This window comes from Arachis ipaensis, chromosome B2, assembly GCF_059453495.1.
Source record: "Arachis ipaensis isolate K30076 ecotype BB chromosome B2, ASM5945349v1, whole genome shotgun sequence".
In the NCBI taxonomy this organism is placed as follows: Eukaryota; Viridiplantae; Streptophyta; class Magnoliopsida; order Fabales; family Fabaceae; genus Arachis; species Arachis ipaensis.
The window spans coordinates 120,528,533-120,556,381 of NC_142437.1; the positions used below are offsets into that span (position 1 = coordinate 120,528,533).

At 33.2% G+C, this 27,849-nt stretch overlaps 3 protein-coding genes across 7 annotated transcripts; all 3 read left to right on the plus strand.

Moving 5' to 3' along the window:
- The first annotated feature begins 1,053 nt into the window (after positions 1–1,053).
- LOC107626134 (AAA-type ATPase family protein) lies at positions 1,054–10,304 on the plus strand. 2 transcript variants are annotated; one of them, XR_015904968.1, is made up of 27 exons: positions 1,054–1,429; positions 1,569–1,797; positions 1,928–2,073; positions 3,109–3,225; positions 3,434–3,580; positions 3,743–4,425; positions 4,659–4,780; positions 4,863–4,954; positions 5,083–5,302; positions 5,410–5,476; positions 6,037–6,185; positions 6,275–6,348; positions 6,432–6,596; positions 6,702–6,773; positions 6,993–7,094; positions 7,181–7,270; positions 7,479–7,554; positions 7,676–7,772; positions 7,882–7,951; positions 8,086–8,265; positions 8,372–8,494; positions 8,577–8,664; positions 8,788–8,964; positions 9,059–9,197; positions 9,304–9,363; positions 9,559–9,663; positions 9,799–10,304. XR_015904968.1 is itself a non-coding variant. In XM_016328928.3 (27 exons), exons 1-27 carry the CDS (start codon positions 1,340–1,342, stop codon positions 9,910–9,912), a joined length of 3,798 nt encoding a protein of 1,265 aa, XP_016184414.1. In that variant the 5' UTR covers positions 1,054–1,339; the 3' UTR covers positions 9,913–10,304. The 2 variants fall into 2 exon arrangements, 1 of the variants encoding a protein (XP_016184414.1); XM_016328928.3 differs by having other exon boundaries at positions 8,577–8,660; positions 8,780–8,964.
- A 3,479-nt stretch (positions 10,305–13,783) lies between these two features.
- LOC107626135 (thiamine pyrophosphokinase 1) lies at positions 13,784–16,512 on the plus strand. Of its 2 annotated transcripts, XM_016328929.3 has the most exons (6): positions 13,784–14,008; positions 14,097–14,193; positions 14,642–14,714; positions 14,908–15,009; positions 15,174–15,423; positions 16,080–16,512. In XM_016328929.3, exons 1-6 carry the CDS (start codon positions 13,867–13,869, stop codon positions 16,199–16,201), a joined length of 786 nt encoding a protein of 261 aa, XP_016184415.1. In that variant the 5' UTR covers positions 13,784–13,866; the 3' UTR covers positions 16,202–16,512. The 2 variants fall into 2 exon arrangements, with proteins under 2 accessions (XP_016184415.1, XP_088360204.1); XM_088504078.1 differs by having other exon boundaries at positions 13,858–14,193.
- A 3,753-nt stretch (positions 16,513–20,265) lies between these two features.
- Positions 20,266–26,650, plus strand: PMS1 (DNA mismatch repair protein). Of its 3 annotated transcripts, XM_021116471.2 has the most exons (12): positions 20,293–20,617; positions 21,067–21,390; positions 21,864–22,179; positions 22,288–23,141; positions 23,536–23,798; positions 23,870–23,996; positions 24,523–24,591; positions 24,742–24,815; positions 25,016–25,081; positions 25,342–25,445; positions 25,874–26,055; positions 26,233–26,650. In XM_021116471.2, the coding sequence occupies exons 1-12, from the start codon at positions 20,357–20,359 to the stop codon at positions 26,371–26,373; spliced, it is 2,781 nt and encodes a 926-aa protein (XP_020972130.1). In that variant the 5' UTR covers positions 20,293–20,356; the 3' UTR covers positions 26,374–26,650. The 3 variants fall into 3 exon arrangements, 2 of the variants coding, with proteins under 2 accessions (XP_016184416.1, XP_020972130.1); XR_015904967.1 differs by having other exon boundaries at positions 20,266–20,617; positions 21,864–23,141; positions 25,342–25,731; positions 26,233–26,504; XM_016328930.3 differs by having other exon boundaries at positions 20,266–20,617; positions 21,864–23,141.
- Positions 26,651–27,849: the final 1,199 nt, after the last annotated feature.

The window sequence follows — 27,849 nt, forward strand, 5'->3', positions numbered from 1 at the left end:
TTCAAACACATACTTAATTTTAACATTAAATATTTCCATTAAATTCGTTCTCATTTTTCGTTTTGTGTTAAATAAAAGCTTGACTATTAAAGGAAGAAATAATATAGACACACAAAAAAAAAAGAAATAATATTCACCTGGCTATGAAATATACTAATACTAATATAAAACTGATTTTGTTAAAGAAAATTTTTTCCAATTTTAATTTTTTCATTTATAAAGTTAAACTTAAAAATTGTTAAGGACCTAATTCAGAATAACCTCTCGACTTGCATATTCGAGGCCGGCTTCTTTCTAATGGTTCAAATTGATTCCTATAATTTTTAACTTGTATTTTAATTCAAATATTTTTTTATCTTAACCAAATATGATAAGATTATCAAAGGCTATATGAAGGGGAGCTAAAGACTCCTTTGTATACGTTACTTCTTTTATACACTCTATATATCTCACATCTATTTTAATTTGGGGTCGAAATATCTTTATAAATACCACCCTACTGTTTTAAGAAAATGATCCAACAACGGTTTGGACTCGCAAATCTTCGATCCATCACAATTCATATAAAAAATTTATAGTACAAAAATTATGCTTATAAAAAACAAATGCAAATATATTTTTCTGATTATATTATATTATATTATATTATATTTTTATTGACAATAATGGGAGGTTTAAAATTTTAGGTACATTATAAAATATTCACTATTAAAGTATTACCCACTCTTAATAATTTTTATATTTAGTTAAATCAATTAAAATATATAAAAAATATTATATATACACCAAAAAAGAAGCTATTATATGTTTATATATAAATAAATATATTGTTTAATTTTTTAATATATATTTTATATTATATAATATATAATATATATAGATAACTGATTGATTGTAAATATAAAAAGTGACAATAATTATGGTCAAAATGTAACAAAAGAAAAATGATAGTAGCAGAAAAAAAATTGAGGAATAAGGAAAAAATTAATTGCAAGAGTTAATGACATACCATGTTTGCTTCATCTTGAATTTCTTCGTTCACTATGCCTCTTCATTCACCATATAAAATAACCACAGATACAATCACACCCAAACTCTCTTTTTGATAACATTTTCTCTCTCTTTCTTTCTTTCTTTCTCTTCTTTCTTCTCAATCATTCTTTTCCTCCAACAACAACAACAATAACAACAAACACAAAGTCATAACCCCAATTCTCTCTTTCTCTCTCTCTCTCTCTTGGATCACAGAAACCAAACACACACAACACATCGCAGAAACAACAACTTCGTCGATACCAGAAAGGGTGAATCACCACCCTCTCAAACCCAACCCAAAACCATGGTTGAAACTAGACGCAGTTCTTCCCAATCCTCAACCAAACGCACCCTCTCTTCGCCTTCTCCTTCTAACCCCAACAAAAGATCAAAGGTCTCCCCTTTTTCTCCAATCCGATTCATAGCAGAATTTTCAATTCCACCCTTTTAATTTTCTTTCCCCTTGATTACAAAATTATATTAAAAAAGATATTTTTTTTTTTGGTTGGGTCTGAATTTTCGTGATTATTTAGGTTTCTACCAACACCACAGAGGATGCATCGTCCACGACGCTTCCTGTTGCTGCTGCTCCTCCTGTGAACGAATCTGGACCCGGGAATGATGATCTACCCGAGACGGCGTCGTTGAAGGCCGTTGATGCTTGCAGCGATGATGTTTTGCCAGAAACTTTGTCGTTGAAGGCCACGCCTCCTTCTTTGCCGGCGGCAGAAGGGGATGATTTGGTGACGCCTCAGTCCATAGGTTAGAAAGTTGCAACCTTTTGGTTTCTTTCGTGGGAAGTGAATGATTCTTTTGCATGCATGTGGCTATTGGATAATGAATCTGTGGTGGAATTTGGAGTGAGTTTTGTGTTGAATTTTGTTAATTTTAGGTGAGGATGCGGTGGATGGAGAGAAATCAAGTGCTGCGGCGGCTTTGGCGGCGGCTGCTGCTGCCGGCCGAATGAAGAAGCGGTCAGTGAAATCGAAATCAGGACCTAAGACAGCATGGGGGAAGCTCCTTTCTCAGTGTTCTCAGGTTTGGTTTTTCGCTGTGAATTGAGTGTGCAAATTTTGCTATGTATTTTTTTTGTCTCTTGGAGTACTTGAATGGTTTTTGCATTGTGGAATTGGAATGCATGGTTAAAGTTGATCTATTGGAGTGATTTTAACGGATATAGAACTGCTTTGTCTTGAAATTTTGCACTTGACCTGCAAATTTGAATGATTGGTTGATTTTGCAAGATACTTTCTGCTTTATGGGAACTGATGACTGAAGTTTCAAAAAATGCTTCTAATGCTGCATGCTCAATTGCACTGACCGTGGTGCTTATTGCTCCTCAATCACATGTTGTTTGTGAAACTATACCTGCTTTCCTTGTTTTGATATATTAGTATGCATAAAGTAAGGAAGTTAGTGCAACTTTGTAGATAAAAGAGGGTATCTGGTGTAAGAGCAACAGATAAAGAGACAGGAAGTAATTATCCCAAAGTGGAAGGGGTGTTGTTGTATGTACTAAGAACTAACAAGGTCAGTGTAGTTATCCCTAGGTTATAAGATCGGAAAGGCTGGTGTTGTTTGTAACTAGTAATGGCTAGAAAAGGTAAGGGGTTAAATTTGATCCTTGGTGCAGTCCTATAATGTTGAGAAAAATCCTTTGTTAAACTACTTTAAAGTTCTATGCAGATATGATCTATGATAAGGACACTATGGATGGCAATGTTTGATCCATTTAGTGCACCCTACCTAATGAGATATGGCTTGGTTGTTGTTGTATTGTTCTGGCTAGAGAAAATTTTGTTTCTTGCAATATCATGCCACAGTTAGTCAATACTATGTAGGATGGAATCAATGTCAACTTTGCGCCAAAGATTTTGCATTACTTGATAAAAGCAATGCTGCGTGTGATTTCACCATAAAATATATAGGTGCTAGACATGAGTAAGTGAGACATCTACTTTGAAGCATCTTCTGCTTTTTTGGGCTTAAAATGTGGAGAATTCTGAGCTGATTGTGTTTTCATTAGTCATGTCAATCTAGAACTAATCATATTTGTTTTTCATTCTTCTCCAGATTCCTCACCAGCCTATGTGTGATCCTACCTTCACCATTGGCCAAGGTCGTCAGTGCAATTTATGGCTTAAAGATCCAACTGTTGGCAATATTTTGTGCAAGTTGAGCAACATCGAGGTAGAGGTTCCACCATATGTTTTATGCAATTTAAAACAGGCGGCTGAGTTGCTAATGATCTATCTGCTTTGCATTTTGGTTATAGAAAATGAGTCATTTGTATGATGCAAAAATTCCATTTCATATATCGGAAGGGATGATTTGTGTAATTATGTTAGATGGGTAATTACTATTTTAGATTACTGATCATGGTTGTTACTCTACACAGCGTGGAGGTTCACCTGTTGCATTACTGGAAATCACAGGAGGCAAAGGTGCTGTTCAAGTTAATGGTAAGACCTATCGCAAGAATGCACGCCTTATATTAAGTGGAGGTGATGAGGTGGTCTTCGGTTCTTCTGGCAAGCATGCTTATGTATCCTGTTCATATGGTTCCTATGAATTATATATCTGTTTTTGCCTCTTATACTTTGCACCTTCACTTACAATGCTCTATATCATTTTATATAACTGCCTTGTTTCTGTCATTCTTGAAGATATTCTATTGTGTTTTATGCGTTCCTTAGCGTGAATTCAGATCTTTCAGCAGCTCACAAATAATAATGTTGCTACCACTGGCATACCTTCTTCTGTGAGTATTTTAGAAGCTCAGAGTACTCCAGTGAATGGAATGCAAGTTGAAGCTAGATCAGGGGACCCTTCCGCTGTTGCTGGAGCATCAATATTAGCCTCATTATCTAATCTTCATAAAGATTTAGCTCGCCTTCCGCCTGCTGCTAAAGCTGGCAAGAATGTCCAACAAAACACAGATGCTTCATCACTACCTTCTGGCAATGGGGATGGTGTTCGAGACAATGAAGTGAAGGATATCACCAATACCGACGAGCAAACTGGAGCTGTTTCTGCTGAGAAAACTGTTCTTGCATCTTCTGCTATTGGTAACGAAAATCCTAGTGTTGACACCATGGAGGTTGATGCCAATGTGGATACAGATGCTGGGAAGATGGCTGCTGCTGCTACCTGTGAATTAAGGCCGTTGCTGCGCATGCTTGCTGGTTCATATCCTGATTTTGATTTAAGTAGTAGCATTACAAAGATATTGGAGGAGCGAAGGGAATTAAGAGAACTTCTTAAAGATGTTGATACCCCAGCAATATTGGCATCAACCAGGCGGCAAGCTTTTAAGGAGAGTTTACAACAAAGAGTTCTTAGTGCTGACAATATTGATGTCTCATTTGAAAGTTTCCCATACTATCTAAGGTGCATTGTTGCTTCTCGTTATTAACTTTTCTCTCATTTGATTTCCTAATATTTTTTCAATCTTAACTGGATTATACTTTTACTGTGGTCACTTCTTAGATGTTGGCTAACAGCTTGAATAATCTATATTTACTCTTATATTCTTTTATAGCCTGTAGTTACTGCTTAAAGATAGATGAGATCATAAGAAAATAAATTATGCATTCTTAGCTATGATGTTTCTATTTTTATAGCGATACGACAAAGACCGTTTTGATTGCTTCGACATATATTCATTTGAAGTGTAATGGCTTTGGAAAATTTGCCTCAGACCTCCCCTCAGTGTCCCCACGGATATTGTTATCTGGACCTGCAGGTAGTTCCTTCATTCTTGTTAATGCTTTGTTTTCCCCTTTCTGCAATCAAGAAATGCCTCTCATTATGCGATTCCTGTGTAGGTTCGGATATATATCAGGAGACTCTTGCCAAGGCACTTGCAAAGCATTTTGGTGCAAGGCTACTAATTGTGGATTCTCTTTCACTACCTGGTGTACGTTTTCTCAGATATTCTTTTGCTACTTCTTATTATCTGTTTGTATTGTTGAGATGATTTCTTCCTAAATCGCTGTTAATATAAACAGAATAATAATAGTTTTTGTTATGTGATTGATATTTCAGGGAACTCCATCAAAGGAAGTTGATTCTGCTAAAGAAAGTTCAAAGCCTGAACGACCATCTGTGTTGGCCAAGAGAAGTACACATGCTGCTTCTTTAAAACATAGTAAACCAGCTTCTAGTGTTGATGCTGAAATTGTGGGTGGATCCACAATAAGTTCTCAGGCTATGCTGAAGCAGGAGGTTTCTACTGCTTCATCAAAAGGCACTACTATTAAAACAGGTGTGCTGTTCTGTTGTTAAAAATTGAGCAACTATCTCCAAATTTACTTCCTATTGTACATATTGCATAGCACCTAAAGGTTAACATGAGGCTTAAATAATTTGCAGGTGATCGAGTAAAATTTGTTGGTAACTTCCCTTCTGCTGTCTCATCAATACAAAATTTTCCTTCAAGGTACTTTGTCTGATGGAAGAATTATTCTGAATACAATTCAGTCAATCTGCATTTGATCTGAACTTGTGGAGAAGAGAGATCTTTTTTATCCTTTTTGTTGAGTAGGCTATAACCATTGAAAATCATTCAAAAGAAGATTAAAGGAAGAATATTGAATTTCTAATTGACAGCAATTTGTTTTGAGTGGCATGAGTGTACTTTTCTCTTTTGTGAATATTATTGCTTCTGAATTTGAAATCACTTTGAAGTGGTATCTCTCAGTACAGTTGCAGCTTTGATATATATATATATATATATATTCCCAACCGGGGGGGGGGGGTGTTGAGTTGGGTTATACTTTTGTTTCTGGCATTGCGTGATCATTTCACGGGGTTTGTGATTTATTCTGAATGCATAGTATTAGGGATATTTGTTTACCTAAGGATTTCAGTTTCCATTTTTAAATTTCTTGTTTGGTGCACCCCTAGTTGTCCTCATCTAGAAAAACATTTTTTAAATATTTTGTTTAAAATTTTGTTGCCTTTGAAAATTAAGACTTAAGACTTTGCTATGTTGGACAGGGGACCAAGCTATGGCTCTCGTGGAAAAGTTATGCTTGCATTTGAAGATAATGGGTCTTCGAAGATTGGGGTTAGGTTTGATAAATCAATTCCTGATGGCAATGATCTTGGTGGTCTTTGTGAAGATGATCGCGGGTTCTTTTGTTCTGGTATTTCAATCTGCTTTTTTGAACTTAGGATCCTTTGGCTACATATTGGATCTTGTGCATTAAAATTCCATTGGTGATTTATACTGCAGCAAATCATTTGTTGAGAGTAGATGGTTCAGGGGGCGATGACGTTGACAAGATTGCAGTTCAAGAAATCTTTGAGGTGAGCCTGGTTCTATGCTTGTTCCATTGTTTTTCTCGATGCCTGGTGAAATAATGACATCCATTTTGATGTTGTTTACATAGGTTGTTACCAGTCAGAGTCAAAACGGAGCAGTGGTATTATTCATTAAAGACATAGAGAAGGCAATGGTTGGGTACACCGAGATGTTGAAAATTAAATTTGAAAGCTTGCCACAGAATGTGGTGGTAATTGCCTCTCATACCCAGCTGGACAATCGAAAGGAGAAGGTACACCTTTTTACTATTATATATTTTTGCTGATGTTTGGTTGTATTGATCTCATGTTCAAGAAATCTTGTTTGCTGATTTTATTTCTGTCTTCTATGCTTTCAGACACAACCTGGTGGCCTTCTATTTACGAAGTTTGGGAGCAATCAGACAGCACTACTAGATCTTGCTTTTCCGGTAAATAATAGTAACCATTTCGCTTCATATAATTCTTTAAATAATGATGTAATTCTTTCTTGGAAGTTGCCAGTCTTGTCTGGGCTATGCCCTTGAATATTTTTTTTGTGTCGCTTTATATATATATATATATATATATATATATTAGCTTTTTGTCATGGCTCCTTCAGGAATTATTGATTATTGAACTACTGTAATTTGGTATTTAACTTTGGACAGGATAATTTTGGTAGACTGCACGATAGGAGCAAAGAAACACCCAAAGTAATGAAGCAACTTGGTCGCCTCTTCCCAAACAGAGTGACTATACAGCTGCCTCAGGTATCACCATAGATTAATATTATTGTACGATTTGTTTCGTTGCCATCAACAGTTCATGGATCAGTTCTAATTTGAAACTTCTACAGGATGAGACCTTGCTTTCTGATTGGAAGCAGCAGCTAGAGCGTGATGTTGAGACTATGAAAGCTCAGTCTAATGTTGTGAGCATTCGCACGGTGAGCCTTCCAACATCTTCTGTCCTTTATTTAATATGCCTTTATATATTTATTTTGTTTTGTTTTGCTATTCTCCTTTTCTTGATTGAATTTGTTCAGTGACTAGTATGTTGATTGTCGCTGTACACTAGATGCTCTGGCTATAAACACCAAGTGTCATGTGTTACTATTTGTTATACTTACAATGTGATTCCTTTGTTGATATCAGGTTCTCAGCAGAGTTGGATTGGAATGTCCTGACTTGGAGACTGTCTGCATCAAAGATCAAGCCCTAACAACCGAAAGTCAGCATTCTTTTTAACCTTTTCCCCACCATTTTTATTTGAAGCAAATGTAGCATCTAAGTATGGAAATTTCAGATTTGCTTCCAAAATGCTGATTTTATGCTATTGTTCCTTTTACTAGGTGTGGAAAAGATCATTGGTTGGGCAATAAGTTACCAGCTTATGCACTCATCTGAACCCTTATCCAAAGATTCTAAGCTTGTTCTGTCTGCAGAAAGGTGTCATGACTTCTTTCCATCTTGATCCTGCCATCCTAAAATTTTGAGTAATGAGAAATATAACAAAATCTTTTAATTTCTAACCCTTATTCACACTTCATCGGTGCAGCATTAATTATGGGCTGAACATTCTGCATGGCATTCAAAATGAAAACAAGAGCTTAAAGAAATCATTGAAGGTAATTTAACACATTCTGTTGCAAATTTATACATTTTATCATCTTATTATGCGCAACCTGCTTTGCATTGTAACTTTTCCAAAATATGCAATTGCCTATATTTAGTCTCTCTTATACTTGTTCTTCCATGACAGGATGTGGTTACCGAGAATGAATTTGAGAAAAAATTGCTTGGTGATGTTATTCCACCAACCGATATTGGGGTGACATTCGATGATATTGGAGCTTTGGAAAATGTGAAGGACACCTTGAAGGAATTGGTCATGCTTCCTCTTCAGAGGCCGGAATTGTTTTGCAAAGGGCAGCTGACTAAGGTAGAAGATTCTCTTTAGTTGCATCTAATGATTTGTCAAATACTTTATGTAGATTATGTAATGTCTTCAGCATCTGATACAATTACTTTGTTATTTGTATATTTAGCCTTGCAAAGGAATATTGCTTTTTGGCCCCCCTGGCACAGGAAAAACTATGCTTGCAAAAGCTGTAGCAACCGAAGCTGGAGCGAATTTTATCAACATTTCAATGTCCAGCATTACTTCGAAGGTATTAGAAGTTTTACAAATTGAAACTTCTATGTTCCTTTTGTGCTTAAGCAACACGGTGATATCATTTTTGTTTGTTGCAGTGGTTTGGTGAAGGAGAAAAATATGTCAAAGCAGTCTTTTCACTGGCCAGCAAGATTGCTCCAAGTGTTATTTTCGTCGATGAGGTTAGTATATGCCATGTGTATATTCCATTGAATTTTTTCTTTCCTTTAGAGTAATTTTTTTATTTCTTTAAATATGAGCTATCCATGGTTATTTTTTATTTTATTTATGTTTTTGCCAGGTTGATAGTATGTTGGGAAGACGGGAAAATCCAGGTGAGCACGAGGCTATGCGTAAAATGAAGAATGAGTTTATGGTTAATTGGGATGGTCTGCGTACAAAGGATAAAGAACGTATACTTGTTCTTGCTGCTACGAATAGGCCATTTGATCTTGATGAAGCTGTTATTAGGAGGCTTCCACGAAGGTAAATATGTTATTTGTTATGTCAACATCTTTTTCATGTTGATAGTATGTGATCTGTGCTGAACTAACACGAGCTTTCGTCAAAAACTCTGTAGATTGATGGTTAATTTGCCAGATGCTCCAAATAGAGAAAAAATTCTAAAAGTCATTTTAGCAAAGGAAGATTTGGCAATGGACGTTGATTTGGATGCGTTGGCAAATATGACTGATGGATATTCAGGGAGCGATCTAAAGGTTATCTTTCTATCTATCTATCAATCGCGCCTCTTCTTGGTTTCCAGAGAAGTTATCAGATCTGGTTTTGTGTAAAATATTCTGATGGTTATGTTTTCAATGACAGAATCTTTGCGTCACAGCGGCTCACTGCCCAATAAGAGAGATCTTGGAGAAGGAGAAGAAGGTAAGCTCTTTTAAAATCTTTGTTGTCTTTCTTCCTTGTTCATAAATTGCTTTAGGCTCTATATTCTTTCACACGACTCGGTTATTTGAATATTTAGAACAATAGTTCTTGATAGTGCTAAAAAAAGACAATAAGTCTACATGTTTAACAAATTGTACTGGTATTTGACATGCTAATATGAAATTCAATTTTCAGGAGAGAAGTTTAGCACAAGCTGAGAACAAACCTTTGCCGAGATTGTGTAGCAGTGCCGATATTCGACCCTTAAAGATGGAAGATTTTAAATATGCACATGAGCAGGTATGTTATACAGAATCAGTTACTTGTTCTTTCTACAGTGATCACGATCCATCTGGATCATATGTCCTTGGCTTGCAAAGGCTCTTGGCTTTCAAAGGCTATGTTATTTAACACTTCGTTTATGCATTCATGAAGGTGTGCGCGAGTGTGTCATCGGAATCAAACAATATGAATGAGCTACTCCAATGGAATGACCTTTACGGAGAAGGCGGCTCGAGAAAAATGAGATCATTGAGCTATTTCATGTGAAAGCCTCTCTGTATAGCTGCACTTCTTGCTTAGGCTAATTCTTCTATCACACCTAAATGGTGGAGCAAGGTCAGTGACCAGTTGTAATGGAATTTTCCATCATTTTGGTCCTGTCCCCTTTTGTATTATATCATAGGTTTTGTTCTTTATTTTTTGCTTTCATCCCTCATCACCATTCTCTATTTTACCTATTCAAATTTTTTCATACTTAATTAGAATTATTTGACAATTTTCATTGGAGATAAAGCTTTACTTTTAGGTCCCTTTGCTGATCCAACTCTTCTCTCTCCCCCTCGTTCTTCCTCCCTAAAGGCTTTGTGGGGTGTTCTGTTTGTACATAGCAAACTTTTTTTTTTCTCTTTTAAGGAATAAAGTTCTTATTTTTCATGATAGTTGTGGTTTGAAGTGTGAAACCCCAATCCCCCAATGCAGAATCAGACACTAATCATTGTGCCTTGTGCTTATTCTTATGCAAATCCATGATGGAGGGTGAATATGATTTTTTTCTTCAATTTTATTGGTGTAAAGCCAAATGCAAAATCAGATACTAGTAATAGTGCATTATGCTTATTCTTATGCAAATCCATGATGGAAGGTGAATGTGGTGTTCTTCAATTTGATTTGAATGTTCTCAATCTCTGTTCCTTGAGTGAATTTAGTGGCATGTGGCATAAATAATATATTATATGATTCTTTATGTTTTGAAAAATAAATATTAAGAATTAGTTAAGGCAACTTGCTAAAGGATATACTAAAGATAGTTTTTATATAAACAAAAAACTAGAATTTTTCAAAAGAGACATTCCATTTTTGCTGTGGACTTGCTATGTAAGCTGGTTTTCCTTAACCATAGAAATTTGTGACTGATGAAACATGATGCTTGATTCCATTGCTCTTGATATATTGATATCTCCATATTACATTGAAAGATAGATATATTGATATCCCCATGTTGAACAACACCTCAAACAAATTCTCCTCACGGTTCTCCACATGTAGTTTGCATTCATTGTGTGGAGCAGTGAGGTTTGAAAGAAGAAATGTTTTTTCTGCACTACTCGAATAGTGAGATCTCAAAAAATGTCATCTCAACACAACTCATGCTAAATTGTACAAGACTAGTGTGTGTTATAATTTGTATAACGAAACCAAGTTGGGTTGGTCTAGTGGTTAGTTTACTAATCTATTTAACCAAGTAAGTATTGAGGGTTCAAATTCATCCTGTGTATGTAACAATTCTTTAGTCAACGACAAATTCTTAAATGGAGTCAGATCTATAATAGATTAGTTTTTGATTTGCAGGTTGGAGATAAGTAGGAAATTAAGAAATAATTTGTATAATGAAATTGGTTATTTGTGTTGTTTAAGTGTTTAACTAGTATTTTCAATTGTTAGAAAAAAGGATGTATGTCAATATAAAATTTATAATAATTGAATTGATGGTTACTTTTTGTGTATAAAAATATTTTTAAAATTACGTGTATTATCACATACCATTAAAAGATAGATATAATTAAATAATTATGTAAAAATTATATTATTATTTTATCAAAATTAATTTAAAAAAAAGGGGTGATCAAAATGAATAGAAGAGTGATGGATCATAGATATTAATTGGCACATGGGATGGGAGATGGCATAATACTATAAATTCCAAAACAATGATTGGTTTACATCACTATATCAAAGAAAAAAGAAGCAAGTCTTAGAGGACCAACCGTTCCTAGTTATGAATGTCCCTTCAAAACGGAGCATACCAAATCCTCAATAATGCAACAATACAAGTACAGCTATATCCACACAAAAATCCTTATTTTATTTTATTTAATTTGATCATGCCAAATAAAAAAATACTAATATAAAGTAAACCATGTTTTTGGTACATTAGTTTTTAAAATACTTAAGAATTTGAGTACTTCAAACTTTCATATATAAATATATAAATACCGTGTGAAAAGTGAAAACTATTAAAGATGTGAGTGTTATAAATATCTAGCATTCCATCAAAATAGTATATATACTTATGTTCCTTTATACATGTAACTTTTAACGAGAATTAGTAGATTAATATGCATTATTAACCCCATCCTTCATTAATTAAATGTGTATAAACAATAAATATAAAATTAATCAAGATATTATACACTTTATCTTTTTAGTAAATAGTCTTAAGTTTAACTCTTATAAATCACAAGTTTTTTATTTTAATAAATACCTATATAAAATAAAGATACCTTTAAAAAAGAAATGTGAATTAAATTAGCTTAAGAAATTACTAAACTTTTGCCCCCCTACTAGCGCAGTCACAAATCACAATAGTCAAAAAAAAGTTTATACACACACAGTCAGTGAAGTTAAACGCTAATGGGCTTCCGAAAAATTAAGAAATACAGCACTTCTTAATCTCTAAAATTTGAATTTTTTATTTTTAATTTAAACTTTAAACACTAAATCTAAGCTAAACTTTAAATATGAGCCATTAATATAAAATATAATAAATAAAGAACTAAAAATTATTTAATTAATAAAAAATACAACTCTCTATACTTAATAAAAAAATATTTAATGGCTTAGAAGTAAAAGACTTCCATTGAATACAATAAATATAATATTAAAGTAATTTTGACTTTTGTAGATAAATTATAACAATTATATTAGATATATATTATTATTAGCTACTAAAATAATTATTAATATAAAATATATATTAAAAATAAATTAAATAATTAATAATATTTGACTTATTTTAAAATAGTTAAAATATTTTAAATTTATATTATTTAAAATTTATTAATTATTATTATAATTAATAAATATTAAATAAAATAAGTTTAATTTTTTTTGAATCCCGCTAGGAACCAATGAGAAATCTTGACAATGTGTACAATGAGTTAGTTATTTATCCCAATAGAGATAAATAATAAATTCAAAAACTCTCGTTCAATTATTTCACATCAAATTTCAAATTTCAAATTTTTAAAAAATCTAGTTAGTTATTTTAAAAAAATAACCATATGAATCCTCCTATACTCTCTTCTTTTTCAACCGGTGGCCACCCCCACCTTCATCAATAATTATCCATTTCACGGTCGCTTGGCTTGTTACACGCCACTCACCCTTAATAAAAATAACCATCTAATAAAAATAATCATTCGCATACCTAATGAATTGAACATCTAACATATTTTAATTATATATAACTAAACTAAATTCAATCAAAATAATCATCTACATAAAAATTAAAATAACCATCCGTATGGCTACTAAAATGACCATCCTAAATTAATTATTAAAATAGAAGAAGAAGATGAATAAACAGAAAAAATAACTATTGTGTGAAATATAATTTTGAAGGACTAATCATGACGAAAGTGGTGAGAAGAGGATTGAAGGAATGGGAGAAAACGAAGCCGGTTCGGAAGAGAGGCACGAAAACAACGGCAATAACGTTAGGCTGAGCGTCGGAGAACGAGGCGCGTCGGGCTGACCGATGGATGTGAGGACGGTGTCGGTCGGAGAATGCGGCGCGGAAGTATGGCTGGGAGGAATTCAGTGACACGAGATAAAGATCGGAGAAGATGACGGTGAGTTTTAGACGTATATTGGTGGTTACGGTAATATTAGAAATAACTGTACGTAGTGTGAATGGGTTTAAATATTAATCTTAATTTTCAAATTTTAAAATTTGAAGTCAAATAATTAATTAATGATCTAATTTTTAACTGTAATTTTATTTTTTTTTAATCTATTGTACACGTGATACACAATTAATATTGATTTCCAATATTTTTTTTATTTTTTTTATCTTTTTTTTTTTAATCTTACTATCATTACCTTTAAACAACACGTATAAATACATTGTTAACTAATTTTGATGGCTACCATGTTTGAAATTCAACACGTGAATGTGAGAGCTGAAAGAGAAGCAAGCGTAGAGAGAGAAGAAGAAAGAAGATGGAGGATTCTTTCATGTCTCACCGTTCAACGTTCCTTCTTCCACCGCAGAATAAAGACAACACCTCTTCTGTAACTAACTATGCTCTCGTCATTCTCAATCAGCGCCTTCCTACCTACGCACCTCTTCTTTGGGACCACGGTACTCTCTCTCTCTCTCTCTCGCTTCTTATTCCATTGTCGTTTTGTTTGTGTTTCTTTATTTCTCTGTGTCGTTTTGCGTGCTACAGCGAAGCTGAGAGTGTGTGCTGACGGTGGTGCCAATCGCCTGTTCGATGAAATGACTCAGCTTTTGCATTCTGAACAGCCATCTCTTCTTCAATCCAGGTTTCCCTTTTTTTTTTCCAAAATTTTTTGCTTGCATGAGTGTTTTGTTCAATTCAGAAAAGAGGGTATCCGAATTCAGAATCAAAATTGAAAATTGTAACTTTTTTTATTTTTTTTTCATGACACTTGCTTGCTCCAAAATAATTAGGTACTTATTCTTCCTTTAAAGTGAGGTTTTATGTTCAGAGTCTTGTTAATAACTTTGAGAGTTAAAAATGGAAAAAAAAAAAAATTGGAGTATTGATTTTTAAGAAAAATGGAAAATTGTAACCTTGTTTTGTCCTTTTATGTACTTCTGGCTACTGTGTCACTATTTTATTGGGGTAATAATTTCATTTTCTAACTATATGTATTTGGATGTAGTCATCAGTTCTATTCTAAGTGGTTTTTTTAGGTGTTTTGCTATATATTCTTTAGTTGGAGATTTAGGTTGCTGAGTTTTATATAGGTACAAGCCTGATGTAATCAAAGGTGACATGGATTCAATCCGGACAGAAGTACTCGAATATTATAAAAAGCTGGTATTTTGCTCTGTCTATTTGTTCTATTCTGCAGTGGTCTTTTTGCCTTAGCTTTTATATGCATGTGAAGTAGTGGAATATGGTTTTAATGGTTCAACAAATTCCCATTTAAATTGGTCCTACTTATTACTTCCTTATATGTGATCTTTCCATAAATCATTCCAAGGGTCTTATGTTTGTATCCTGTCTGCAGGGAACTAAGATAATAGATGAATCTCACGATCAGGATACCACAGATTTACACAAATGTATATCGTACATACTTGACCAAACACCAGATATTGATAAATCAAAAGTAAGTTGCTCATCTGGTTATACCTTTTTTTTTATACTTTTTAATGGTGCTTGGTGATTTTTCTGTTGCCAAATCAATAAGCAACTATTATTGAGACTTATTAATTTTATGGGATTAGTCCAGCTGAGCACTCTTGACTTTTTCCCCACTTGACATAATCACAGCTTTGCATTCTTGTTACCGGAGCACTTGGCGGGCGATTTGATCATGAAATGGGGAACATCAATGTTCTATGCCGTTTCTCTAACACTCGAATTGTCCTTCTGTCTGAGGATTGCCTCATTCACCTTCTTCCGCGGAGTCACTGTCATAAGATCTTTGTTCAATCTTCCATTGAGGGTCCACATTGCGGACTGATTCCCATTGGAATGCCATCTGCGAAGTCTACAACCACCGGCCTCCGGTGGGACCTTAGTAAGTATATTGTCGTAATCATCAATACTCTTCCATGGTTTCTGCCTGATGACATGCTGCCACAAAAGTCCGATTCTTCTATAGTCAATTCAAATTACTAGATTAGGTGGACTTTGCATAATATCCTGTATTTCTTGTGAATAACTTAATAAACACATACTGTATCTAAAAGCGATCGGGCAGTTGTTGTCCACTTGTCCTTAAAGGCAGATCCTGAATGCAAACTTTGTGAATAAAATGGATTGGTATGGGGAGCTAACTTGGTTTTTTAAACCAGATATATGTAGTTAGTGTTAGGGTGTGTCTTGTTTTAACACATGTAAAAGGTGATTCTACAACTAAATTTTTTTTTATATAATTGCAAAAGCTGGAAACTTTTTTATGAGAAGCTATTATTATCAGTTTCCACTTAATGGCATATATATTTGTTTCAAGTTGGATTAATCTATCTGGATTAGTTTTGAAATTTTACCAAATTTGTGTAAATGCAAAAACAGCAAATATAGTATAAATTTGATATTTTTTTGTTGGATAGTTAGATATGGCTGTGATGGTTCTGATTAATTAATATATTGTCTTTTTTAATCACTGTTGTTAACTTGTTTGATAGTGGAAGCAGATGATAACTAACTACTATCTTATTTTGTCTATTTCAGATAACACAGAGATGAGATTTGGTGGCTTAGTAAGCACATCAAATATAGTAAAAGGAGATATAGTAACAGTTCAGTCTGATTCAGATCTTCTTTGGACCATTTCCATCAAGAGGAAACCCTAGTTAATGCCACTCATTCCACTGAAGCCAATTACACTTATATGAGCAGAGAGAATTCATGGATGAATTTTCTGACAAGCATAGAGATGAGTATTTACCAAGATGCCAAGGGGCATTGGGCATGTACTACTAATTAATGAGCACTATGGAAGCTAGCAATGTACTAAAGAAGATGAAGCAACTTTAGGTTGCCTTCTGATTTTCCACTTCAAGCTGTAAGTTTATTAAGCTATCAAATGTTAATTTCCATTCATTTGTGTCAATACCATTATTTTAGAAATTTGATCACTTTATATAAGAAACTTTGTTTCATAATGGATTAATCCGATTTGATAGTTGATACAAATATACACGGGCATTAAGTATGCCACTTTTTGTTTCTGATATTACAGTGGTAATTGTGTTTTTTTGAAATATAGACGGCTGGAGTATTATTTTCAAATGTGGAACCGCTTAATTAAAAAAGTAGAAATTGAACCGTCCGATTTGTTAGAGGTACAAAAATCAAATCGTCTGATTTGTAGAGATACATAAATTGGACCGTCCAATTTGTGGGAAGTGCAGAAATCAGACCATTCAATTTGTGTTTAAAAAATTAAAAATTAGTGAATATTAAGATAAAATAAAAATGAGGAAAAATTCAATTTTTTTCAAACAAATTTCAAGATATTTTGTCCTCAATAAAATTTTCGACTATGTTATGTGTATACCAAAATTAACTATCAAAGTTAGCTATCAATATAAAATACATGTTGAAATATAAATATACATTAAAAATATATTAAATAACACATATATTTATTATTTAAAAAGTTTTTGTAAAATTTATTACTTGGAAAGATTTTGAATTATTTTTGTCAAATAAATTAATTCTTCTATGGTTTTTAATAAAATATTTAACATGTATATTTAATAAATAAATTTTTAATAAATTTTATTACAAGATAAATAGGTTTTTTAAAAATATCATTATAATAGTTTGATTTGAGATTTTTTAGAATTAATTGACATGCCTACTCAATAAAAATTATAAGACAAATGATGATACAAGTTTAATATATTGGATATATATATTATTTTGTATTAAAAATATTTTTTTTATTAAAATATTATATTTATACAAAAAATTATTCACAAAATAAAGTATCCTATATTTGTATATATGTACAATAAATATATTTGTATATATGTAAATGTGTTATGTGTCCTTGGATTAACTCTAACTTGTATAACGAACATGTCCACATCGTAATCTAAATATGGTTGTATTTTACTTTTTAGGTATTGTTGAATATTTTCTTTTAAAAAGATAGAATCATAATGTGATTAATCTAGTCGCGTTAACTAAAGAATAAATCTTTTATTCGGTCTCACAAATTTTAATGTTGAATAATCTTGTCTTTCACTATTTTCTTTTTCCATTATAATTGAAGTCTTCAAACATATAAACTATTAGATAAAATAGGTTAGGATTTAAGAATGATTAATATATAATATAACTCATCATCTTTTTTAATTACTATAAAAGTAGACATATTAGTCATTCAAATTTGTATATATAAAGTAATCAATTTGTTAACAATAATTTTTTTAATGATAGTTTTAATAAAAGAGAGATTTAATAGCAAATGTGAATACGTTTTGGAATAAATAGAACAGTGTAATGTTATTGAAAATTAACTTGTTATTAAAAATTTGAAAAATAAAATATAAAATATTCTAAATGTATAATCCTAAATTTTAAATTTAAAAAAAATTTAAATTTAAATTATTAATATAAAATTTATTTAATTAATTACTTAATAAAAAATATTTAACTATGAATCCATTTTGATAATTATCAAAATCAAATAAGATAATTTTGTACTATTCTTTGCGCTCTTTTTAAAAGTTTTATACAAATGGATGAATTTAAGATAGTGAATGAGTGTTTCGTCTGACCTGGACAAAGTATTCGAATATGTTCTCATATATTTTGCATTTAGTCCGAGATACTTTCTTAAAAAAAAATATCGGTTGAACTGTCTTAATCAACTAAAGTTCTGTGCAGGTTGATGTTTATTAGGACCATTGTGATTATTACTAGATTGTCATAACAGGGTAATACACTTTGAGCATCTTTTTTAATGAAGGTGATCTTAGATAGATGAAGGGTCTTACTTTTTGGCTCCGACCTAGAATACCTCTTTCATGTGTCTTTTTTCAAGAGATTTTTTAGACCTCTACTTGCAAACCCTCCTACAATCATATGGCTGTGATGCTTAGTAGTTTTTCTAGGTTTATTCAATCCCTCTCTTTCTCTAATCTTTTAATCTTTTCTGAATGTCTTGTACTTCCTGTCTGACCCATTAGCTTCCAGATATTTATCAAATTTGTCATCTCGTGTAACCTTTTCAATGACATTTTTTAAGATCATAACAATTATTAGTGTGATGGCCATAGATACAATGGTATTTGTAATATTTTGACTTGTTGTCTCTTTTCTTGTTTTGGATAATTCGTGGAGGTGATAACTTTTCAACTAGACAAATATCCTTATAAACTTCACCTAAAGACACTCTTAAAAGAAATGTAGGAGTGGTGCCTCTTTGGCTAATTAGTATAGTCTTCGTTCTTTATTTGTTCTTCCTTTTTATCAATCTAGCCAGCCTCTTTATTTCAATGAGATTTTTTTAGTTGGTCAGTTTTTTATATATTAATATATTTTTCTATCATTTTTCGGACCTCTCCCTAATAAATTTGGAACATGCTTGATTTTGTCTTTTTGAATGAAAAAGTGGGTGAAAAAATTTTGGCCAAATCATCGAAACATATTACTGCTTTTAAGAATAGATTGTCAAACTATTTTATAGTTGCTTTGATTAATGTGGTCGGAAATGCCTTACATTGAGTTACATCAAACGCATCTGTTAAATACATACAACTTTTAAAATTGTTGAGATGGTGTCGGAGATCAGTTGTGCCATTGTAAAGGTCTATGTCAAGGCTCTTGAAGTTTTTGGAGATTTTAGCGCGCATGATTCTTTAAAAAAAAGATCACTCCCAAAGAAAATTGGATCATTTTTCTTTCGATCTCCCCTGCTTCTTAAGTCGGTTTCCAGTTTCTTGAGCTTTTCTTCAAGATTTTTACGGTTGTGTGACTCTCTTCATAGTTGCGACTCATATTCTCGCTGTCGTTCTAACTCGATTTCTAATTATTCGAGTCGTCCTTGGTGCCATGAATATAATGGGGCTCATAATCTTTGCGGCATTTCTTCGAAAACTATGAATCTGAACAAGCTCATTCTTTGTCCTCCTTGCTCCCCTTTATCTCTTTCATCAGCAAGACCTTTATCTTTTTTGAAATGTCGAGGTAGAAAAAGTGCCCAATCATAATTGTAGTGATCTCTACTTTGTGATCCTGAATCAGATGCCATACATCCATCTCTTGGATGAACGTCTATTATGGTTGATGGTTAATCTTCAAGTTTTTGGCAACGACGTCAGTCTTTTGAACGTACCTAAAACGGATTGTATGTGAATTGGGCTTTGAAAGAGAAGACGAAAATGGAACAAGATGATTTGGATGTGGTTTCGAATAAATTTTGGTAGATAATAAAAAATACCTACAAAAAATTTTAATACTTAAATTAATAAAAATTTTAACAAAATTTTAAAAAATTACTATTAAAAAATACTTTAAGATTGATGAATAATGAGAAATTTATAAAAAGAAGTGATAACTTAGTCATCACTCTTAAATTTATTCACTAGAAATAATGGATAGTTTATCCTATGAGTGGATATCAAGTAGATTAACCCATGTAGTTTTGGGATTGACCTTTTTGAATTTTTTTTTGGACTAAGAGCTGGGCCAACAAAAACCCAGGCCCCAACAGAACTCCAAACCTCCCACGACAATCCTCATTGTGCAAGAGAGGCGCTGCACTTTCCATCCCCAAACCTCATTGATCTTTTTGAATTTGAACTAACCTTTGAGGCCCACTAAAAATAGACTAGCACTTTTTGGATTATGACTTCAATGTTTTTTTTTTTTTTTGGTGACTGACTTCAATTATCTATACCTTAGTATGAATATGTCTCATATTTATTTTATTATTTTCCTCAATTTCCTTGTCACTCACTGAGGTTTCATTCCCGCTGCAATTTTGGCGGCAAATGTTGAAGGAGCTTCATGCAACTGAAACATCGTCATCAATGGCGGATGAGCCGCAACTCATCAAGCCCATAGGGAAGTCCGTCGTGCACAGAATCTGCGCCGGCCAAGTCATCCTCGACCTCTCCTCCGCCGTCAAGGAGCTCGTTGAGAACAGCCTCGACGCCGGCGCCACTGCCGTCGAGATAGTTCTCAAGGACTTCGGCGAAGATTCTTTCCAGGTCATCGATAATGGTTCCGGCATTTCCCCAAACAATTTCAAGGTGACTTAAAGCTGCTTTTTGGTCTGGAGGTTTTGGGAGCTAGGGTTTTAAATGAAATTGAATTAGCCTTCGGATTGGTTTCTAATGTGAAATGATAATTCAAACTTAACTAATCCTGAAAATGAAAATTTTCCCATCATGTTAATACTTTTTTTTTGAGATAGATTACTGCAAATCATTAGTCGAAAGGTGGTAACTTCTTTCGATACTGCTAGCTTTTCTATGTATGCAAATTTTGAGTTTCAAAGAAAGTAGCAAGGTGCCATGGTACTCTTATGAAAAACAAGATTAAAGGATTGCGAGGAGTTAAATATTCTAAATATGGCAAATGTGTTAACTTTTGATAAAGCTAACTTTTTGTATGCATGTAACTTTTCAAGTGAAGGATTATGAGTTGTTTTGGATTTGAAAAGTAAGCTAATTTCAATGTACATGTTTAATGGTTGCAGGTTCTTGCTTTGAAGCATCATACTTCAAAATTGGCAGATTTTCCTGATCTTGAGTCTTTGACTACTTTTGGATTCAGAGGTGAGGCACTGAGTTCGCTATGTGCTTTGGGGAATTTGAGCGTCGAGACAAGAACGAAGAATGAGACAGTTGCAACGCACTTGACTTTTGACCATTCCGGTCTGTTAGTTGCTGAGAAGAAGACTGCTCGCCAAGTTGGAACCACTGTCACAGTTAAGAAGTTGTTCTCGAATCTTCCAGTTCGAAGCAAGGAATTTAGCCGTAACATACGCAAGGAATATGGCAAGCTGGTTTCTCTGTTGAATGTAAGTTTCTGTTTTCTGTGCGAAAAGAGTTGAAACAAACTTCAATTCATTTTCTTTTTATAAAGTCACTTATTTACTGAAAATAAATAAAACTTGGGTGGTGTTTGGCTTGTCATCTATTTTCATTTCTTATCTCAGCTAAAAACAAACCAAAAATACTGCTAGAGAACTACTTTAAGGATCTAGTAAGTATTAACTAGTGTGGTTGAATTAAAGGCACCAAGGCTAAAAACTGTAATGGTTAGGTGAACTTTTCTGGTTGAGGTGAAACATGCCTTTAGCTTCTATTGTTAAACTATAAAAAACTTAAAATGTTCGGTCATCTAACTTTCATGCCCTTTGTTCCTTTTCATGCTTTTGGATTTTCTGTATAGTTTATATGTCTCCAGATTTCCTTTCGTGTTTTGCTTGCCACGTTTTTCTTGATTCATTGAGTTTACTAATATGGTCTACTTCTAACAAGTACTCTTCAGGCATATGCCCTTATTGCAAAAGGCGTTCGCTTTGTCTGCACCAATACAACTGGGAAAAATGTAAGGTCTGTGGTGCTTAAGACGCAAGGAAGTAACTCTCTTAAAGATAACATCATCACGGTGCTTGGCATGAATACTTTCAGCTGCTTAGAACCATTGACAATATGTATATCAGATGGTTGCAAAGTTGATGGTTTCATCTCTAGGCCTGGGCAGGGTAGTGGACGGAATTTGGGAGATAGGCAGTATCTTTTTGTGAATGGTAGACCGGTGGATATGCCTAAAATCAGCAAACTTGTCAACGAGTTATATAAAGGTGCAAACCCTAAACAATATCCCATTGCAATATTGAATTTTACCATTCCTACAAGAGCATATGATGTCAATGTAACTCCTGATAAAAGAAAAATATTTTTTTCTAAAGAAAGTGCCATACTGCAAGCCCTGCGAGAGGGATTACAACAAACTTATTCTCCAAGTAATGTCTCTTATTCTGTTAATAAAGTTGAGAAGCCGGATGTCAAAGAAGACTGCATTGAGTTGGGTTCTTCTCATAGGAAATCTCTTATCATAACAAAACCGTCATCTCCAAATAGTAGTCTTCCTGAGGAAGAACATAATATTGATTGTGATGATGATGGTACTTCCCAGGATGAGCACAAGGAGAAGAATAATACTGAGTGCAACAATGATAAAATTTCTGATGATGAGCGTGAGGCGAGGCATATTACCGATTCCAACAATTTTGCTCAATCTGTTAGTGGTGGTCAGGGGTCTCATGTTGAAGCACTGAAAATTCCTAACACTGATAGAAGTATAGTGGGCCAAGAATTTACCCTTAGAGCACACATCTCTTTAAAGGATGACAAGAGTAGAAGACAGTTGACACACACTGGTAGTATTATGCCTGATCAAGTTGCGGATGTCTCAAGGCGAGTTGAGAGTGGGACCACTTCTAACAAATATTCGGCCAACCAATCAAGACATGTTCAGTCAACTCTTAACAAATTTGTTTCTGTGAATAAAAGAAGTCATGATGACATCATTACAGCCTTATCTGAAGTACCTGTTCTTAGAAATAAAGCTCCTCAGTGTCACCTCAGGACTGCAAATGCTGAAACAAATGACTCTATTCCTAGATCTGTTTATTTTGACCAAATTGATGGAAATGCTAAGGAGATTGAGATTGACTCTTTGCAGAAACTTAATCCTGATGACGTCATCCACAAAAGTGAAAATTCTGTTAGAAGTGACTGTACTGATGGAGTGTGTAAAATGGTATGTGGGTTTGCAGTCAAATTTCCAGCATTGCTCCAATTTCGAATGTCTAGACTTTTTAGTTCTTGAAGAATAGTATTGCATGTGATACTATATATTGATATTGATGTATTAATTATGCAATTATTGATGTTGAAATTTCTATTTGGAGCACTTACGTTGAAGTTTCCTGATATATACTCCACACAGTATTAATGTCTTCGCCTCATATTCATTATGCATTTTATGCTGCTTTGTCTAGGGGGAAGTTCTTCTTTACTTTGATTGCTTTCTTTCTTTCCAATAAAATTTATATTCTTATCCAATAAGAAAGGTAAAGATATAAGTAACTGAAAATAAAATTTTGTGATTCTCTTTTGATGTGATATTCATATATGCATGTGCTGGTTTACAGGAATTAGATCAAGAGAATAATAAAGCTGAAAAAGCACCAATAGCTCCTTCTAGCAATGATTTGATCAAGACTACAGATCATACTTTAAACTCAGATCCTCCATTATGTTCAGCTTCTGTACGGTTAGATTCTTCTAAGTCTTCTGCTAAGAAGATGTTCTCCAGCCTGCAATTTTCCTTTCAGGACATTAAGAAAAAGAGAGAGAAGAGGCTTGCTATGTTGCAATCCAGTGAATATAGATGCAGAAAAAATAGCAGCAAAAGGTAGAATGGTGGTATCCTTGTATGAAATATTAAGCTAATCTTGTACTGACTGTGTCTCATAATTATTCTAGTTGCTATGCCGCTGCAACTTTAGAGCTTTCACAACCAGAAATTGAAGATCAGAAAGAAAGGGTTTTAGCTGCAGCAACTATTGAGTTGGAAAGATTTTTCAAGAAGGAAGACTTCAGTAGAATGAAGGTTGTTACCGTACTTCATATTATTATTTTATATGGTTGTAATACTAATTACATGGATAGGTTGTTTGTCTTTTCTTTCTAGGAGGCTTGTCTTTTTGTATATACCAATCGATGATGTCATTAATTTAAAGGTTTTTGCCAAACGCACTTGTTTGGATTACTAAAGTAGAAATTTTGTATGCTTTTAATGTCAAAGTCTTATTTTATTCCTATAAAAAGCTTTTCTAGTTTAGTATTCTTAACAACTGCTCTTAGAAAACTTGTCAGTAAAACCATTTTTTAAATGTGCTAGTGGGTTTTTTTTTGGCTGTTTTCTATCTTCTAACTAGTGAAGTTAAACTGCTTGTTAAGTTTTTCCCACGATATTCGACCCAAGTCATTTTTGTATTTGGAGCATAAAGGGCTGCATGTCTATCCCGACCATGGCAAAATTACATTTATTCTTCAGCTGCTCAGCCATACAAGCACTCTCAGATTAAATATATAATGTAGTTATTGATGATGTCTTGGACGTAATGCTTTGATAGGTGATCGGCCAATTCAATCTTGGATTTATCATAGCTAAATTGGATCAAGATTTATTTATTGTAGACCAGGTAATTTCTAAACCCTTTTTTTACCTTCAAATTGTTGAATCTGCTGTTCTTCGCATCCCCTTGAATGGTAAATCTTATGTTGATGATTCTTTTGCTATAATCGAAATTTCTCTTTAGAAATCATAGTTTGTAATGAAAGCTTATTTTCAGCATGCTGCTGATGAGAAATACAATTTTGAGCGTCTCTCACAGTCAACCATCTTGAACCAGCAGCCTTTACTTAGGTGAGGAGTGTGAAGGTGATTTTAAAGTTAGAGTTTGATTCGGGTTGAAATATCATTGTTCAAGTACTACTTCTGTGAATGTGATTGAGGATATATTTCTTCACGTACACTACTCAGATTCCACAAAATAGAGTACTGTATTTCTTCTCTGTTCGTTATCTAAATCTTTCCAAGGTCTGAACCACTTTGTCACTATGTAGGCCAATCAAATTGGAGCTATCCCCTGAAGAAGAAATAGTTGCTACAATGCATATGGACATAATCAGGTATAAATTGTCATGTTGATTCAATGATGATAAGCTGATTTTACTTCCTTCAGGTTTTTGTCAGAAGCCATAATTCACTAATAGAATCCTGATATCAATCCTGCATTAAACAGATTATGCTTTCAGTTTAATATAGCCAGTCTTGCTGCTCTATTGTCTCTTACCACCTCCTCATTTAATTTTGATTGTCACGAGTTGCTGATGGAGTTGAGCTTTAGAAAAATTGTTTTGGTATTCTCTCATCAGTTACTCATTTTCAGGAAGAATGGCTTTACTTTGATAGAAGATCTAAATGCACCACCTGGCTGCCGTTATAAATTAAAGTCCATCCCTTTCAGTAAAAATATAGCCTTTGGAGTTGAAGGTAGGTTCTTTGGATTTTTTTTTTTGGATTTTAACCATGTCTATTGATTTATACGTTCGAAGGTAGGTCAAGGAAGCCTCAGCCCTAAAATCCTGTGTGCATTTGATATGTGATTCTCAGTCTGTGACATCATGATCATCATAATACTGTACTGATATTAGGAGATGGGTCATCCCAATCTGGAAATTTTTGCCTAATTAAAATGGCTTAAATTGATACGTGATTCAATTTGCGGGCATTTCTTCTTGTGCATACGTATTCTTTTTAGAGATTTTGATTAATCACAGTGAGTTATATACTCTATGACATGATTTATAGACTGCATTTATTATTACTATTATTATTTTCATAGATAAAAAGAAAACAAAACAGAAAAATAAGGATAATGTTACTTGAGGTGATAACTGATAAGTGTTTTTTCCCAACAGATGTGAAGGAGCTGATTTCTACCCTGTCTGATGATCACGGGGAATGTGACATTGTTGGTAGTTATAAAATGGATACATCAGATTCTCTTTGCCCGTCAAGAGTTCGCGCAATGTTGGCATCGCGTGCTTGTCGATCATCAATCATGATTGGTGATTCACTTGGAAGAAATGAAATGCAGAAGGTACTAATAAGTGTTATTTTAAGCACTGCCCCTTCCTCTTCATGAAAAATTCACAAGCACACATTGGAGTAGCATGAGTAGGTTTAATGGGACACCAAATCAAAACAAAATAGAACTTTCAAATCTTTTCACACTGACAAACTGAGTCTGAATCTTGTAATAACTGTGTTTTTTCAGATACTTGAGCATTTGGCTGAGCTGAAATCTCCATGGAATTGTCCCCATGGCCGGCCAACCATGCGGCATCTAGTCGACTTGACAACAGTTCATAAAAGGTCAGAAGTCAGAACTGAAAATGCAGACTTAACAATGGACTGAATCTCTAAACTCCCATTGCCATATTGGTTTAGTTCAGGGAGTTATGTAACTTATTTTTTGTACAAAATTCTTGTTTACTAATCTTTACTGTAAAATTTAATGAGGGGTCTATCTTGAGTTTTTTTTTTTTTTCTTTTTCTTTTTGACATTAGTATGCTTGATGGCTGATGCTATGCTTCTTAGTTCTTACTTTGATGATAGTTTCTGCAGTAGCTGCATAACTTCTCAATTGGCATCTGTAAATGTTATGTTAGCTCTTCTGGCTTCTTTAAATCAAGTCGAGAGTTTATACAAATTCTTCGAAATTAGTTAAATTTAAATAGTGAATTTTTTAACAGCCAAACTTATATAAGTTAATAAATATGATAACTCAAGATTTTGTACGGATGGAATAAATTTAAGAGTAAAATGTTGCTCCGACCCCTAATCATTGTTCTAAATAACAATTCATTTCTTATCGATTGGAAAATAATAATGCAGTTCCTAACTATTAATTCCATCAAATTTTTTATTCTTCTGATGAATTTTTCGTCCAAAATTAACAAATTTTATCTATGTGTAATGTTAGCTAATTATATGTCAATGAACCATTCCAAAGAATAAAATACCTTCTATCATGTTAGTCATATACCGTCGTAAAATAGAATAAGTAAATCTGAAAAAATTTTAATGAAATATAGATATATATATACTCATAATAAACCATAAAATAGGACAAATAATTCTAAATTTTAACAAGTCGTTATACCTACAGTTGGATTGGTTGCTAGTCTTGGATTGTAGCAACCTTAGTTCTTTGATTCTTCTTAGAAGCTTAACCAACAAGTACCATACAATCCCATTTGCAGCCTAATATATAGAAACACAATCCCTAAAATTTAAAACTTGATACTCAAATGTAGATACCCAGAAGCTGAAGTACCTACTGGAGAAGAACAATCCAGTACAAAAGCTTCCCACACAAAAAAGAAAAAGCCCATTTAAGGTTTATTATGAATTTATGTATCTATGATTATAATTAGTTAAGAGTTTAAGCGTCTCATTCAAATTTTTTCAAAGGTTTATTTGTACTACTGTACGGTAGCATATTACTGTAAAGAGGAAAGAAATTGAATAGAAAAAAAATTAATCAATCAGAGAGAAATTAGAGCGAATCAAGAGGGAGAGAATAATTCTATTGTGAAATTCTAAAATAAAAAAGATATAAATTACTCAATTCATTGTTATCTAATTCTATCACTATTATACTATTTATAATAAATTATACTCTTAATAAAAAAATTTTAATTGAGCTATAGACACATTTTTTACTCATTATAATTACTGATACAACAGGAGACATTTTGTCCCTTGAAATGATTCTTTGATATGTAATTGATTAATATTACACATAGACAAAATAATATGTTAACTCTAGATGAGAGTTTAACAGAAGAATCAAAAAGTCTGATGAAATTAATGATTAAGAATTATATT